Source organism: Daphnia pulicaria, chromosome 1 (assembly GCF_021234035.1).
Source record: "Daphnia pulicaria isolate SC F1-1A chromosome 1, SC_F0-13Bv2, whole genome shotgun sequence".
Lineage (NCBI taxonomy): Eukaryota > Metazoa > Arthropoda > Branchiopoda > Diplostraca > Daphniidae > Daphnia > Daphnia pulicaria.
The window spans coordinates 14,327,922-14,343,416 of NC_060913.1; the positions used below are offsets into that span (position 1 = coordinate 14,327,922).

The 15,495-nt window shown below is 38.6% G+C and overlaps 2 protein-coding genes and 2 long non-coding RNA genes across 9 annotated transcripts in view; 1 reads left to right on the forward strand and 3 right to left on the reverse strand.

The window, feature by feature from the left end:
• Nucleotides 1-28: 28 nt before the first annotated feature.
• On the reverse strand, nt 29-1,282 carry LOC124338029. Its single transcript, XR_006917630.1, has 5 exons — nt 1,120-1,282; nt 948-1,041; nt 764-882; nt 442-595; nt 29-374 (listed from the first exon to the last, which is right to left on the reverse strand). It is a non-coding gene; the product is annotated as an uncharacterized LOC124338029 (long non-coding RNA).
• A 3,069-nt stretch (nt 1,283-4,351) lies between these two features.
• Nucleotides 4,352-5,313, forward strand: LOC124337978. The gene is made up of 3 exons (XR_006917598.1): nt 4,352-4,707; nt 4,747-4,817; nt 4,959-5,313. It is a non-coding gene; the product is annotated as an uncharacterized LOC124337978 (long non-coding RNA).
• Nucleotides 5,314-5,322: 9 nt separating this feature from the next.
• On the reverse strand, nt 5,323-13,300 carry LOC124337206 (poly(U)-binding-splicing factor half pint-like). 3 transcript variants are annotated; one of them, XM_046791326.1, is made up of 5 exons: nt 6,183-6,312; nt 5,965-6,064; nt 5,758-5,843; nt 5,600-5,703; nt 5,323-5,532 (listed from the first exon to the last, which is right to left on the reverse strand). In XM_046791326.1, exons 2-5 carry the CDS (start codon nt 6,013-6,015, stop codon nt 5,423-5,425), a joined length of 351 nt encoding a protein of 116 aa, XP_046647282.1. In that variant the 5' UTR covers nt 6,016-6,064; nt 6,183-6,312; the 3' UTR covers nt 5,323-5,422. The 3 variants fall into 3 exon arrangements, with proteins under 3 accessions (XP_046647282.1, XP_046647274.1, XP_046647267.1); XM_046791318.1 differs by lacking the exon at nt 6,183-6,312 and adding an exon at nt 13,264-13,300 and having other exon boundaries at nt 5,338-5,532; nt 5,915-6,064; XM_046791311.1 differs by having other exon boundaries at nt 5,338-5,532; nt 5,915-6,064.
• A 447-nt stretch (nt 13,301-13,747) lies between these two features.
• LOC124331523 overlaps nt 13,748-15,495 on the reverse strand; it is a 35,001-nt gene continuing 33,253 nt past the window's right edge. For all 4 annotated transcript variants that reach the window (XM_046788812.1, XM_046788809.1, XM_046788810.1 and 1 more), the window contains 3 exons: nt 14,919-14,978; nt 14,592-14,843; nt 13,748-14,515 (listed from right to left, as the gene is read on the reverse strand). In XM_046788812.1, coding sequence (XP_046644768.1) covers nt 14,354-14,515; nt 14,592-14,843; nt 14,919-14,978 — 474 coding nt within the window. In that variant the 3' untranslated portion in view covers nt 13,748-14,353. The remainder of the gene's footprint in view (nt 14,516-14,591; nt 14,844-14,918; nt 14,979-15,495) is intronic.

Genomic DNA, 15,495 nt, shown 5'->3' on the forward strand with positions numbered 1-15,495 from the left:
AAAATTTAATAAGCAAAGCGTCCGGTACAATACAATTGTTTTATAGGTACAAGTTTTAAAACAATTTATACCCAAATAAAACAAACCTAGCCCTTTTTCTCATTTGGGTGATTACATGCTTTTAACATTCGCACATAGAGTCAATCAAGATAGGGGAAAGACACTGCCATAATTGACTGCAGACAGGTAGATGGTAGGAGAAACCGGAAAAAGAGCGAAGCGTTGAGGAACAGGTATTACGACAGCGACTAATCATATAGTAGGCTTCCGGCTGAGCTTGCAAGTCCCAGTTCAACCAGCGCACTTTTTTCCTCCTGGTTGTTATTGGTTTTCACCAATGGATGAAGTCCACGATAAGCAGCGAAGGAGTTACCCTGTAGGTAGAACATTTATTAGGACTACAGTTATTTTAAATACAATTTTAGTGACAGAAAGCAATACCTCAAATCAAGATGGCCTGTTTACACTTTCATGAAGTAAAAGGGTATTCAAGGGTAGCAGCCAACGGGTTACCTTGACTGTATAGTCAGTCCTTTTTCTTCAATGGACATGACTTCTCATAAAGTCTGTCATGCAACATTAGAAACCTAAGAACCTGTAAATAAAAAATAAGTGACCTTGTCTATAATTTGTGGCATCAATGTGCTTGTTTTCAATGATCTAAAAGAATGATTGAACTTAAATGTTAGATATACATAAGTGCAGAACAATACTCTAAATACATATAAGACTGCAACAAAAGTGACATGACAAGTAAACTTACACACTAAACCACCAATCAGTTATCCAAGGTTCTCTAGAAGATGGAATGAGAGATTGGTCCACACCGGGTTGGTGATCTGGTAGTGGATAGAATGATTTAGCCAATAATAGTGATGAATCCTAATAAAAGATGAGAAGAATACATGTTTCAGCAAAACCGTACTAAAGCTAGCATTGGTTGTTACCACTCTGGCATTTCGATGACATATTCAGTAGGATGCCAGGATTTTTAACACAATAGTTGAAAGTACAGGCTTCATGCACCTTTCACATTTTCTCCTGGAAATGGGATGATGTTATTTAACACGACGAAGAACATGTGCCAAACAAATTGCACACGAAATCTAGTCAATTTACCAACGAATTTATTGTAGCTGAACTTTAGACAACGAGCCGCCATAAGCCCGGTATCTGACACAACAAACAATATTCTTTCACGCCATCTATTTGACACGTCCAAAACTTAGATAGTCAAAATAGTCATAAAAGTAATCAAAAAGACCATTTATCTTTGCTTAAATTAGCAAGGGGTATCCGTACGATTCGGCCAATAATTTTAGCCGAATAATGTAATTATTTTTATATGATTCGGCCGTTGGCCGAATTCTACATTTTTTTATGTTGTATTCGGCCAAAGGCCGAATCAAACAATGAAATAAAATCGCATTCGGCTAAAAACTTTTGTATTTTATTTATTCGGCCACGGTATTTTTTTTGTATGATTCGGCCAAAACAAAAAAATATGTAATTCGGCCAAAACAAAAAAATATGCAATTCGGCCAAAAAAATTTCTCCCGAAATTTCACGGACTTCGAACGAGCAACATGGCGGGCATTCGAGCAAGTTTTTCCGGACGTAAAGCTGTTAGGCTGTGCCTTCCATTGGACTCAATCTCTTTTCCGGAACTTGAAAAAAATTGGTTTGGTTCCTCATTATCACTCCAATTCCAGAGTTAAAGTTTTGTGCAAACGTGCCATGTCCCTTCACCTTCTTCCATCAACCAAAATTAGAAAAGTATTCTTAAAGTTGAAGAAAAAGGCCGCAAACCTCAAAATTGGTTTGCTGGACAAATTCTTGAACTACATAGACAATAACTGGATGCAGCCAGGTATTTGGTCACCAGAAGCATGGTCCGTATTCTTTCAAATAATTCGGACGAATAATGATGCTGAAGGCTGGCACAATAAACTAAACAAGAAGGGAAAAGGCGCAGGGCTGCATTTCTATAAACTTGTGCAAATGCTCTTTTTGGAATCCGAGTTCGTTGAGGTAGAGGAAGCTTATTTAAAGCAAAATCAGACCACTCGCCACACAAGACTTGATCAGAAATTGATGCAAGCCAAACTTTTTCGTTTGTGGGAAAATTACGATGAAAGTAGAGAAAAGAATGGGAGCTACAAGTTGCTGAAAAGAGTAGCTGTTCTTTACACCAAAAAAATTGTCGTGGTTGAATGATAAACTAATCGAATGTAAAAATATGTGTAAAAAATAAAATCACTTAATGGCTAACTTTTTCACTTTCAACTTATTCGTTCCCTGTTATTTGCCCTTATCCTGGCCTCTAATACCTCCCATATACCTATGGTTCCAACACCATCCGCGAGTGGCGCGAATCCCAGCCACAAGCCGAATCCGGCCGAATCATACAAATTTTAATATACGATTCGGCCAGTTACATTTTTTCAACGTCCCCGAAAATTATTTTTTTGGCCGAAAAACTTGTGCTGGCCGAAAAAAAAGGATGGCCGAATCATATAAATTTTTATGTGTAATTCGGCCACTGGCCGAAACATACAAATTTTTGTGTAACATTCGGACAGCGGCCGAATCATACAAATAATTTTTGTTGCATTCGGCCAAATATTTTCTGGCCGAATCGTACTGTATTCTAGCAAGGAGTGTTTAGAATTCTACAGAGAACAAAGCTCACTTGCTAGTTTTATGCAACTTTTCCGGAAGTATACCGGAAGTAAGCGATAGCTCCTTAACGAGCTGTCGTCAAAATAAACTAAATATTCGTGATCTACGTGAAATTTGGGGTCGATTAGGTGTGATTTGAACGAAATCCAAATTTTGGCCAAAATCGAGAATTTTCCTGAACTCGTCCAGGAAAATTCTAGAAACCGGAAGTACGCTTTCGTACAAAATAAGACATGAACTTAACCACAAATTTGACGAGGATCACGAATATGTGGTTCTTTTGTACCTCGGATGAATATTTACTGAACTACTGACTGAAAACAGAAAACCGGAAGTAGAAAAAAAAAACACATTATTAAAAATCTAACAAGTGAGCTTTGTTGTCGAAACAAAAACTGACAGTTATCACAAAACATTTTCTTGAAGTAGAATCGAGAAAATTTTGTAGAGATGTGCAAAGTAAGCGTAACTAAACCGATTCTAACAGGTAAAAAATGATCAAAGGCTATGTCGTCTAGCGCCAGAAAAAAGAAACGTTTTACATTTTACAGCATGGCCTACTGAAATACCGGCCCAACGGCTGGCTATCTCCCTGTTGCCGAATGATTTCATAGCCAGAGGGTCGTAAGACACTTCAGAACCATGGAATGTGGAACGTCTGAAGCATGGTGTATTAGTATGGTGGGGAACTTTTGTTGGAATCGGCTATCTCGAATGAAGCCAGTTTCCGGACAAGAGGCGGAGCTTAGTGACAAAGGCAAGCCAATTGCAGGGCTGGTCGGCTATTCTTGGTTCAATTCTTTGGCATGTCATTGGTTCAATTCTCCAAATTGTCCACCAGGCAGCGCTGATCATAGCCGACCACTGGCTTCAGCCGAGATAGCCGAAGTTCCCCCACCATACTAATACACCATGTCTGAAGTGGCTTACGACCTTCAGTAGGCCATGTTTTACAGGAACATGAAAAAAATGTCCGCTCTTGCGCGTTGACACATAGTTGACATTCAATTGAAAGAACTAACAAACAAAGGTTTTGATACTCACGTAGTATTCTCCCCTTTAAATTTGTATCTTGTCTTCACCCAAATATGAAAAAGCCACCACCGCAGCATTACGCATCAAACAGTCGAAATCCCGAAGGTAATAAAAAAGGTCGCGCCTATTGCCCCCCAGAATCTGGGGGGTAATAGCTTTTCAGGCTATTGCCCCCCAGATAGGCAATACCCCCATCTAGCGGTGGGCTTAATGAACTGCAGCAATTCCCTTAGTTAATTTTGACGTTTGTAAGTCCTGATTCGTCCTGATTGCCTGTTACAAATGGTTACATTAAATAAATAGTCGTATACGCGGATTTACATTTACGTTTCGTCAGTGCTGCCGTAAAAACTGCCAAAAAAGTAAAAAGACGAAACAAATCGAACAGAGAGCACCTATGTAGAAAAAGAAATTAGTAACGGGAGTTCATTCATTTAGTCATTTACTACTACTATAACAGTTTACCACAGCAATCAGGACAAATCAGGACTAACAAACGTCAAAACTATCTACGGGAATAGCTGCAGTTAATTTAGCCCACCGCTAGATGGGGGTATTGCCTATCTGGGGGGCAATAGCCTGAAATGCTATTACCCCCCAGATTCTGGGGGGCAATAGATTTTACCAATAAAAAATGCTTCTACAATGAGGGGAAGGCAGCATGACATTTGCTTGGTGTCTCATCTGTTAGTGATTCCAGATTGTTGACGAAATATCGTCTTCTGCTACCTCTACGTATCACCCTTTTAGCTTTATTCCTGTCATTCTGCACTGAGCCTTACCTGTGATAAATCTTTCTTTTTTTCTGTAGGTTTCGATGGCCATTGATGATTGGAGAGCAGCATAGGAATGCGACAGCTTTGTCTGGGTCTGGGCTTAATGCCCTACTAGATAGAATCTTCTTGGGAAACTTCATCTGCTCCTAAGTTACACAATACACCTCTTAAGCTACTTCCAAAAAGCAAAACAAATTTAGATTCGGATTTTGAGGTAACTTTGACCGTTTTTAATTAATAATCATGTTTTCAGAAATTTCAGCTGACGCTTTTGTGTGACCTGGTGCTTGTGACAATAGAGATCAAATGGGTCAATCCAATAATGTAAATAATGTCTTTCAAAGCTAAATAGTTTCTACTGTTATTTAATGTCAGTAATAATATTTCAGGTTAACTTCCCTTGTCAAATCAAAATCTGATATATATTTGAATTTAATGTAAAATTTTGATGTGTAAAATTTACAGGTGATACAGAGCTTGTAAACAGTTAATGGCCAAATTATCTCGCAGCTGCCTGTAAATTTCTCAAAAATGTCGTGCCTCAAGCGTCTTGCTGCCTGTAGATTTCCGTAATCTATACTTCATTGAGATCACAATTCACAACAAAGTTTGAGCTTCATTGCTGTCATGCAGATGGTTTTGTTGCAACCACCCGGTGAAAAGGGAGTTCGAATTGAGTTGCAGCTGCTGCAGGCAGTCTGTAGCGGTGATGTCATCCTGAAGTGTTCTCAAGGTGTCAGTCTAGGCTGAAGCTAATCAAAGTGTGCTGTTCAAGTCTTGTGAGTGTAAAAAGTATTAATTTGCACTCAATTGAAAATGTAATATAATTGTAATATAAATGTATATAATTCCAATTCCAAAACTCTACTTTAGGATACTTAAGTATGTATTAGCCTTAGTTTAGCACTTTAGTGTAGCAAAATGGGGATTCATCCGGAAAGATCATTATATTCATAAAGAGCTTGGTCATAAATGTCACAACGAACAATGCGACCGGCAAAAAACCTGCCGTTCAGGGAGTCACGCGCTGTTTCAGCTCCTGAAACAATGTATAATTAAAAAAAAGTAATGGAAGTGCTCAGTACCGAGTTTTGTAGCGACTTTACCTTTTACAACTGTGAATTCAATGAAAATCTTAACGATTATTTCAGCATCATCATCATCTGATTGTTTTTCTTTATAAATAATCACTCGCTCAACATTTCCAAGCCTACAAAAGAAAGCTAGAATTCGTCAATTTTTAACGTATCATAAGGGGAATTACTTTGAACACTCATCGGCGATTTCTTCTCGAAGAGTTTCGTCAACATCTTCCGGACCAACCATATTACGAAGTACGATGACTCGAGACTGATTAATGAACCAAGTTAAAATATGTTCAGTAATTACCGTGAATTCAACTATTTGTAACACATACTCACATCCGCTTTCGGCATCAATTTTTGCATGACCAAATGACGAGCAGACTGACCTTTAATTGATATATTTTCTTGCTGATGTAGTGTTTGTGGTTCAACTTCATCCAACAGTTTTTGCTTCTCTTCCTCCATCTCTTCTTGCAGCTGCTTAATCTGGCATAAGGTAATTTTGTTACATGTTAAACTGTTAATGAGGCTGAAACTAGTAAACACTAAACACTGTTAAGATTGAATTCAAGATAATGAAATATGCTTAACAAGATTGATATACCTTAGTGGATAGATATGACTTTATTTAAGGTAAGAGAAAAAACACAGTGCCTAATTTGCCTGTACATGATAAGAGGAGTCAGAGAGAGCTTGTATAATGTATACGACGTTAAGACGTTGTTAGAGAAGACGTCCAAAGAGAGGTTGGTTTGCAGGACGCTAGATGTCATAAAACTCAACAAACACTACATATTTTAGTTTCCTCCTGTGCTTTCCGCAAAATTTCCTGGGATTCGCTATCGGCATTTGCTGCATTTGAATTTGTAGTTCAAAGTCTAATTACACTTGTTGTGTGCTCCTGAGAATGAATTACCCGAAGGGTTACTGGTCAAAGTTTCGTTTGCAGTATGGTTTACATGGGCACCCTCAGTTCTCGTAACACTACATAGATGGATGCACTAGTTTTTGGCAATTATTGATTGTAATCAACAATTTTATTGCATTTCAATGGCAGTAATCGGTAGCTTACAATTTTTTACATCTATTCTGAAAATTTGGCTGCAATCGATTCAGGCATTTGATCAAACGGAGTTCTGGTTACTTTTTGACAGAATTTCAATAGCTGTTATAGCAGACGATAATACAGAGACATGTGACAGGGATATAAACGTAACGTGACAATCGACTACTATTGTATGATAGAATAGAAGTCACTGTATGTTATCACCGAACGCTATCAATCTCCAGTAACAGAAGTGCTGATAGGTAGTTACTTAAATTTAATTTTAACAAGATCCGGTGTGACGTGGGGTGGCGGGGCGAAGCCTCCGCCGCACCAAAGTCACGCCTTACCCTTACGCCGCGCCATATCATATTAGGTTTTTTTGGAATTTAATTTTTATTTAATGTTTGGATAGAAACATGCGGAAATATTCTTTTAATCTCTTTCTCGATTTTTGCTTATTACAATCTTCCGGAAACTAAGGGCATAAATTTTTTTTAAATGTTATTAATCCATCTTAATAATAGGCCTACCTTTATAACAGAATATTTTTATTATTCTATAACTATTCTATAGCTCTGTCTTTGTAAAACTATACCAATACTACTATACCAACTAGAATACCCTTAACATTCCCTTCGGGTACCTTGCGGCGTACGTACGCTGCCTACAGTGTCTGCTGCAGTGCCGGTTAGTAACTCGCACACCTGCCACTAGATGCCGAGATAAGATTTGTCTTTGGCATGTAGACATTGGGACTAATAACCACAAGGACTAATCGAATGCGTCACTAGAACGCGACACTAGAACGCCCTTCCGACACTAGAACGTCCATATTTTAGCCACGACATTAGGACGGAAAAACCTCTAAATTCCGCTGCGGCACTAGAACGTCCACATTTTAGTAACGACAATAGGACGGAAACCTCTGCGACAGTAGAACGGTTTTTGCGACATTAGAACTTAGGGAATGATTCTTTGTCACTAGATGTATTTTGAATGCGTCACTAGAACGCCCACCCGACACTAGAACGTCCATATTTAAGCGACGAAACTAGAACGGGAAAAAATATTGCGACACTAGAACGGCTATAATAAAATCTGCGGTGGGGTTTCATTCTTTACCGCTAGATGTAGGAGATGTATAAAGTTTCCGATTAGGTTGCGCGAATTTTAAAACATCGAATGCCAAATGGATGGATTGGTACAGTATAAAAGACAGGATAAGAACGGCATGCAAAGTATAGCGAATCCTATATGTTAATCCCTAAATACGCTATTCTTTCTGAAATCCTACATATTATCCCCTGGTAGCACACTTACATCCATCGTCTATCATATAGATGTCTTAATGTCTAAATCAAATCTGATCTATCTGCAACCTAAATTGGATATCACATAGATACTCAATTTACTACGGCCTTATGCTATCTTCGTATAGATGTCCTATAGATCTACGTTTCTCATACGATCACGGACATCCATTTGTGTCTAGAAATTAGACGCTTAACAGACAGACGTAACATGACGTCTGTGAGATGTCCAAATTATCTGTCCACAGGATAGCTTAGGAAGACAAGGACTTTACATTTTCATAATTTTAACTGCTAGTATTAATTTAAAGCCGTTGAACAAAACACAGTTAAAAAGTAATATAGAGTGGTGTAGTGGGTAGAGCACTGGAGTACCACTCCAAAGAACGTGGTTTCGCGCCCATCGAGAAACGTTTCTTTTTTTTTCTTTTTGCTTAAATTTAAGTCTTTTGAAGACGGCTGTAAGCCGTACCCATTTAGATGTCTTACAGCGCGACATTAGTATAGACATAGGCAATCCTATGGACGTCGGGTTAAGACATCTCACTCGGCTGCAAAAGATGGGCGACGTACATCCTATAGATAGAGGCGTGCTAACAGGGTCATAGAAGTAGTATTCAGGATTTTTCAGTTTCAAAAGTCTCGTTTTCGTAGAAAAGATCTTATTAGTTTTAAACGAAATAAAAATAAAAAAAATTTAATGAAAGTGTTTGTATTACAAAATGTGATAGTAATGGGGAGACACACGAACTTCGTTATCGTAATAAAAAGAATGCAGCGGAATATCGAAAACGAAGTCATAAACGAAAACGAAGGTAGGCCGCTATTCAGAGGGGAAACTATGAACGAAAATCTCGCGAAAATCGGTCTTGGCAAAATAACGCAGTCTCCAATTACTCTATCACAAAAAACTTTTCCACTAATTATTTTCTGCAATCCTAAAGAAATCTGCGTTCCTCTTTTAGGTAGACAAACGTTGCAAAAATACCGTGACCACGGTACACAATCTGCCTGAAATTGTAACCGATTTCAGAATTTGAAATTTTGAATTCTCTGTAATGTCGTATCTCTGACACACTAAATTGCTCCACCAGGAATGATTGACTCCCACATGGAGATTACCAGATTTCTGTAAACAGAATTTGTCAACATTTGAAAAGAATGGTCCCTTGCCATCAGTTTTCATGTGTAATCCGGCGAAGTACGAAATCCACCGGACAATTGCAAGCATCATTCCTTCAATAGGCTACTGGTTACACTCAAATGCTCTGCAGGTGTGTCGATCTTGTTATTACTGTTTTCTAACACATTCTTCGTGATAAAAATGACGTGCTCGGTGAACTGCGTGTGTGATTTGTTAATACAACCTGACCAGTGTTATAAAAAAACTTTTCCACGAGTGCCTTAATTTGGTCAAAGAGGATAGGGTAGCCTACAGAGCAGGTGCCATTTCGTGGCCTACTAGTTCCTTGAAATGTTTCTGGATTTGAGTACCGAATTTTTCGTTGACGCACAACAACAGCCGCAGAACGGAAGAAGGTGTCCCACGAATGAAAGTTACCGAGCAGTGCTGATTATTATCTTTACATTTGACTTAAATTGTTCGCCACAAGCTGCATTAAAAACAAGAGTTAACCAACATCGCTTAAATTAGTTGTGAGCTTTAAAGAATTTACGTTTGATTTCCGATCAATTACTCCGCCTGAAGGGGTTGACGTCGAAAATAAAATCGGTCGGGGAGAGCGTGGCTGCAGACAAACGCCTCCGAGCGCACAAAGGAAACCAGTCATGTTAGCCCACTCGTTGACTTGATCCTAGTTTGAGTAACAATGTAATAAACATGCCTGGGTATTTCCACCCCCCCCCCCCCCCAAAAAAAAAAAAAAAAACAAGTTCCGTTCGTGTTCCATGCTCTAATGAGATGCTCTCCGGTTGCCGGCTGATCGGTGAAAAGATTCATTGGTTTGGCCTTCTTCCACGCGAGCTTTCGGATAAGACTGTAACTCCTTGGTAGCGATATCCCAATATTTTAATGTATCTTCCCATGCCAAAGAAAATGTTAAAAATTGGATCTAGTGAACTATTTAAATTAAATGGAATTTAACCAGTAGGAACCCAGGCGTAAAATGTTCAATTTTACGTATAAGCAATGTCATTATTCGCTTCTGTAAGGCAGCGCGCCCTGAAAACATGGAAAAAGTTAATAATGAACTCTATCAGGAATTGAGAAGAAAAATTAAAAATAACAATGAATGTCAAAATAATTTGAAAATGAAATAAAATAAACCGAAGAACAAAGCCCAGGTGAGAACAGTCTACTAATGTTAGACCGCAAATTACCGTGCTGTAGTTGTTGGCAGGGAGCACGAGAATCCAAGCCGGCTGTAAGTAATGGTGAATTGTGAAATGGAAGACAGATTCATTTACAAAATGCGCTTAAGTCCCGTGATTACATGGATGACAAAGATGCGCAAAGACGGAGAAGACGAGAAGATACAAAGGAGAGGATAAGCGATGATTTTACTGGTTGTGAAAACAGTGGAAGCAGCGGCAAGTTAATTCCTTGTAGACGTAGTAAACAAAGATTGCGGCCAGTTAACAGCTCAGTGAAGATGGAACTGGAAGGAAAGTGAACGACCGAGGGGTGTACGGACGAATTATGTGAGGGATGAAGAAGAGAGTAAAAAAATGGGGTGGTTTGAAAAAGATGAGAAGCATATAATACATTAATGGAGCTAGACTATAATATATATATAGGCCTATATACATATAAAGCTTCTTCATCTTCTCATTACTCGATATGTTTTTTCTTCTTCTTCTTCTTCTTCGGTGCTCAATAAAACGTCAAACAGTGTTGTTTACCACCCCCGTATCTTCGTCCGATGCTGGCGCGTTTACTCTATAATATTATGCGCTGCACACAGCTTTAAGTGTTGGTACTGTGTATATGGTTTATTCACGCGACAGCCAACACTATGGTCCTTCAAGAAAGGAGGGGGTGAGCATGACGTAACGCCTCAATTATGTATTCAGGGTGATGCGGATGATCTAACGCACCTTCCGCACCGCTTCAAATATACAAAAAAGACGGCATCTAGTTCTATTTTATTTATGTCGACCTGCTGTGGAAATCGCGGTGGGAACAGAACTTCAACATTCCGGTCGCTAATTGATTCAAGACATCGCCCCTCTGTATACCTTACGGCACACAGTCTTTGATAGTATAAGAACTAGGGCCGAAAGAATTGGCTAGATCGCTTTAGATTCCTTTATTCTCATACCACTGCCTTTGTGTAATATAGGACACATAGTTGCCGCAGGATCTTGTATAACCGAAAGTTGGAAGCTCCAAGACTCCATTTCAGATTTCAGAAAGAATAGGGTATTTAGGGATTAACATATAGAATTCGTTATACTTTGAATGCCGTTCTTATTCTGTCTTTTTTGTCTGTTAGCTGTACTGTACCAATCCATCCATTCGGCATTCGATGTTTTAAAATTCGCGCAACCTAATCGGAAACTTTATACATCTCCTACATCTAGCGGTGAAGAATGAAACCCCACCGCAGATTTTATTATAGCCGTTCTAGTGCAGAGATAAGGAGATGGGACACATAGTAGGGAATGCCGCCATGACACTTTTCGGCGCGCCATCTAGCGGCTAATGCCCTCCCTTCATCATTAGCAGCCGAATTCCCAGTAATTCTGGCCCCGGTTGATTTGAAGTTTCAACTTTCAAGGGAAACCCAGTGAAGGACTCATAGGATATAGCGAAATTTGCCTGTATAGTACGTTGCCAATCCCCTCTAGCATGAAAAAATTATGGCATGTCACCATAACAAATATTTGTGAGTGTTTGCTGGGCTAATTCGTAGATGTTGATTTTATTGTAAGGTAACAAGAATCAAGATGTATGTTTTGTTGATAAATGGGAACGGTCCAACTCAAAATCTTTTTCATCAATCAGATTGAAAGTGACTCAAAAGAAGGGAACGGTCCAACTAAATTCTTCATTCACAGTCCATGACTTTATTACAAGTACTGTGAATAAGAAATTTATTTGGACCGTTCCCTTTTATACATTTATGCAGTCCATGACTTTATTACAAGTACTGTGAATAAGAAATTTATTTTGACCGTTCCCTTCTATTGGGTTTTTTCAAACATATTCTTGATGTAAAATGGTTAAAGTTGGACCGTTCCCAATTACACTATCAAGGTCTATTTCATCAAGAATATAAAGATGTGTTGAAATATTATTAGGGAACGGTCCAACTAAAATCCTACTCCACAGCCTGACTTCATGTAAAGAGACTGGAATAAGAAATTTAATTGGACCGTTTCCTTTTTTTGAGTCACTTGAAATCTTATTCTTGATGAAAAAGGGAGTTAGAACATTGTCATTGAGTTAACCAAAGTTACATAACACATAGGCTAATCTTCTTGATTATTATTATCTTACAATAATATCTATATTTTATTAAAAGAAGATAAACTTTCACTAATATTTGATGCGATGCCATGTCATGTTAGGCGAGGGGCAATATACGAGCATCATACCCTCATTTGTGTCGTCCTGCTCTAGCTTCCTTTCCCAAAATTCAAACAAGCCGCCAAGCCTACAGTGCCTTTGAGGGGGGATTGCTGGGAATTCGTCTGCTAATGATGAAGGGCGGGCATTAGCCGCTAGATGGTGTCGCGGAAACTGTCATGGCCGCTTTAACACGGCAGTGTCCCATCTCCTTATCTCTGTTCTAGTGTCGCAATATTTTTTCCCGTTCTAGTTTCGTCGCTTAAATATGGACGTTCTAGTGTCGGGTGGGCGTTCTAGTGACGCATTCAAAATACATCTAGTGACAAAGAATCATTCCCTAAGTTCTAATGTCGCAAAAACCGTTCTACTGTCGCAGAGGTTTCCGTCCTATTGTCGTTACTAAAATGTGGACGTTCTAGTGCCGCAGCGGAATTTAGAGGTTTTTCCGTCCTAATGTCGTGGCTAAAATATGGACGTTCTAGTGTCGGAAGGGCGTTCTAGTGTCGCGTTCTAGTGACGCATTCGATTAGTCCTTGTGGTTATTAGTCCCAATGTCGCTATCCCTTTGTCTTTCACTATATATCTAAAAAGATTTTCAGAATTTTTTTGATTTTGTTTGCGGTCTGATTTTAAAAAATAATTTTAAAAATGATTTTAAAAATTATCATCGCAATTTGTTTTTAAAAAATATTTTCGATCTTTTCAGGATATTGTATGTTAACACTTTCGACATTAAAATGTAATGCATTCTTAGCTTATCATTGAATTCGAAAGAGAAAAGATAGTGAAATACCACTTCTATCGATTAAGATTCCATTCCAACTTCACCTGAAATGAAAATTGAAAATGTTAAAAGCAAAAATGGCGATTCGTTTACAAAACCATTAGACAAAGGACTGAGCCACTCAGAATCTCAGATTTCATTTCAGTTGATCAATGTCATGCTTGAATCAGCTGTTAGTAGGATGATTTTCAACGAAGCCACCTAAGTCCTAACGGTCAAACCCTCAACGCACTCCTAAATCTCAATGATCTCTTATGAAATATCTGCAGACCATAAAATGGTTCATCTTTTTGATGATGCTGCGAAAAATAAAACCCTTTCAATGTTGGCCTACCATTTTCCATCTGAAGGATTAACTTTTCTTGATCAATAAAAAGTAGTCACTTGCTTTTATATGTTCGTTATATCAGAGGAACTTAATCACCGTAAAAAATAAAAACTTATGTGTAGCCAACCCCTTTTCACAGCAATCAAACAAAAACGGATGAATTAATATTGTCGACGAATTATGTATGGCACGATATATATATTTTGTGCAAGATAAACTGGTATGGGTCGAACAGAATATCTTTATTATATATTTATATTTATAAACAGAGAAACAAAGAAAGAAGAAATCGACAAATAATAAATCAAACGAGAACCAGAATTTAAACGGTCAACGCAAATCATGAGAATCTGGGGGGGGGGGGGGGAGACGTTTCCGATGGATTTGAATATTGATTTTTTTTTCTTATTATTATTTTTCAATGGAACGATCAGGTGAAAGAGGAGACAAGAGATTAAACCCATTGGTTATTTTTTTTGTTTTGTTTTCTGAAAGAAACAGTAGAGAGATTGACGGAACGAAAGACAGACACAAACAAACATTAATCAATTAGACAACTAAGCAAGTTCCCGCAAGATCCCCCTTATTCTCCAATAGAATCACATTCAAGTGTAGTAGTATATATAATATATATATGTATATATGTAGAGTATAACGGTGATGAATCCATTGATTTGAGTGATGACGGAAGAAGCCGGGGGGTGTTTCAGATAATTGGAGAAGAACGACAAGAAGAATTAGCTAGAAGAAGGTGTGTGTGAATGTCTTTTTTCAACTTTTGGCCGGCGCCGCTGCATTGGGCGACACTGCTGCGTGCGTTGGAATTGTTGACGGTGACTGGGACAACGTCCTCCCTTGAGCTCGGAAAACGGTCGTCTGCAATGTCCGCTTCCAGTGGTCCTGAGTTTCCCGGATCTTCAACAGCCACGTTTGCTAAAACAAAGAAGATCATCATCACATGATGTACAATGACGGGAAATTGTGCAAGGTCAATTAGCACAGTTTTTACCTTGACTTGATCGGAGCTGGCCTGGAACGTGTGGACGCCGATAATCTGCTGGAAGCGATTGAGACTGATGATGACGAAGCCGTTATCTAATTTGGCCGCCGCCGCTTCGTGAACGTTGATCTCGTGCAGGAAGAAACGGTCCAGCGACAGCGGCTGCTTATAAACAATATAGCGCCAACAACCGGCCGTGTCTGTGGGCAGACAGCTGCGACTGCTGCACGGAGCTGTCCAGTTCTCGCTCAGCGAAGATTTCTAGAAATGACACCGCAATCGGTCAAATAATAATTGAATCAAATGATTGTGTCGAAATTGGATGGGAATTCCAACCTTTTTGCCGAGGCCTTTCTTCTTGCGAGTGATGAGCAGCATGTCGTCGAAGAGGATGACCTGCAGGTTTTTATTTTTATTGTTTATTTTATGTTGATTATCAAGGGATAACCTCATCCTCCTTCTTTTTTCTATTGACTCCCCCCAATTGCCAAGGTCTCTTCTTTGTTTTCTCCCTTCTCCCAAGTTTAATGCCAAAGGGGATAACCCCATCCCTTCCTTATTTGTCGTCACTTATATTTTCTTTCCCCCCTTTCGTTCCTTCGTTCCATTTCCCTTTCAAATATTTTTGTCGCTCCAGGCTATTTCCTCGTCCAAGTCCACGAGGTGGCGCTCAAATTTGAATTATTTTGTCTACATGTGTATTATATGAGAAATATAATTAGAGAAACTTATGTTATCTTCGAGAAACTTAAATTAAATTACGAGAAACTTAATTGAATTAAGTGAAACTTTATTCTATCTTCGAGAAACTTAATTTAAATTAAGAGAAACTTAATTCAAATTAAGAGAAACTTTATTCTATCTTCGAGAAACTTAATTTAAATTAAGAGAAACTTAATTGAATTAATAGAAA

Bases quoted from the DNA above. Each gene is read 5' to 3' on its own strand.
- LOC124337206 (XM_046791318.1), bottom strand. From the start codon at position 6,043: ATGGAGGAAGAGAAGCAAAAACTGTTGGATGAAGTTGAACCACAAACA. The intron at 5,704-5,757 runs GTAATTCCCCTT...TTTCTTTTGTAG, and splicing joins ATCGCCGATGAGTGTTCAAA to GCTTGGAAATGTTGAGCGAG. The intron at 5,533-5,599 runs GTAAAGTCGCTA...ACATTGTTTCAG, and splicing joins TGAATTCACAGTTGTAAAAG to GAGCTGAAACAGCGCGTGAC.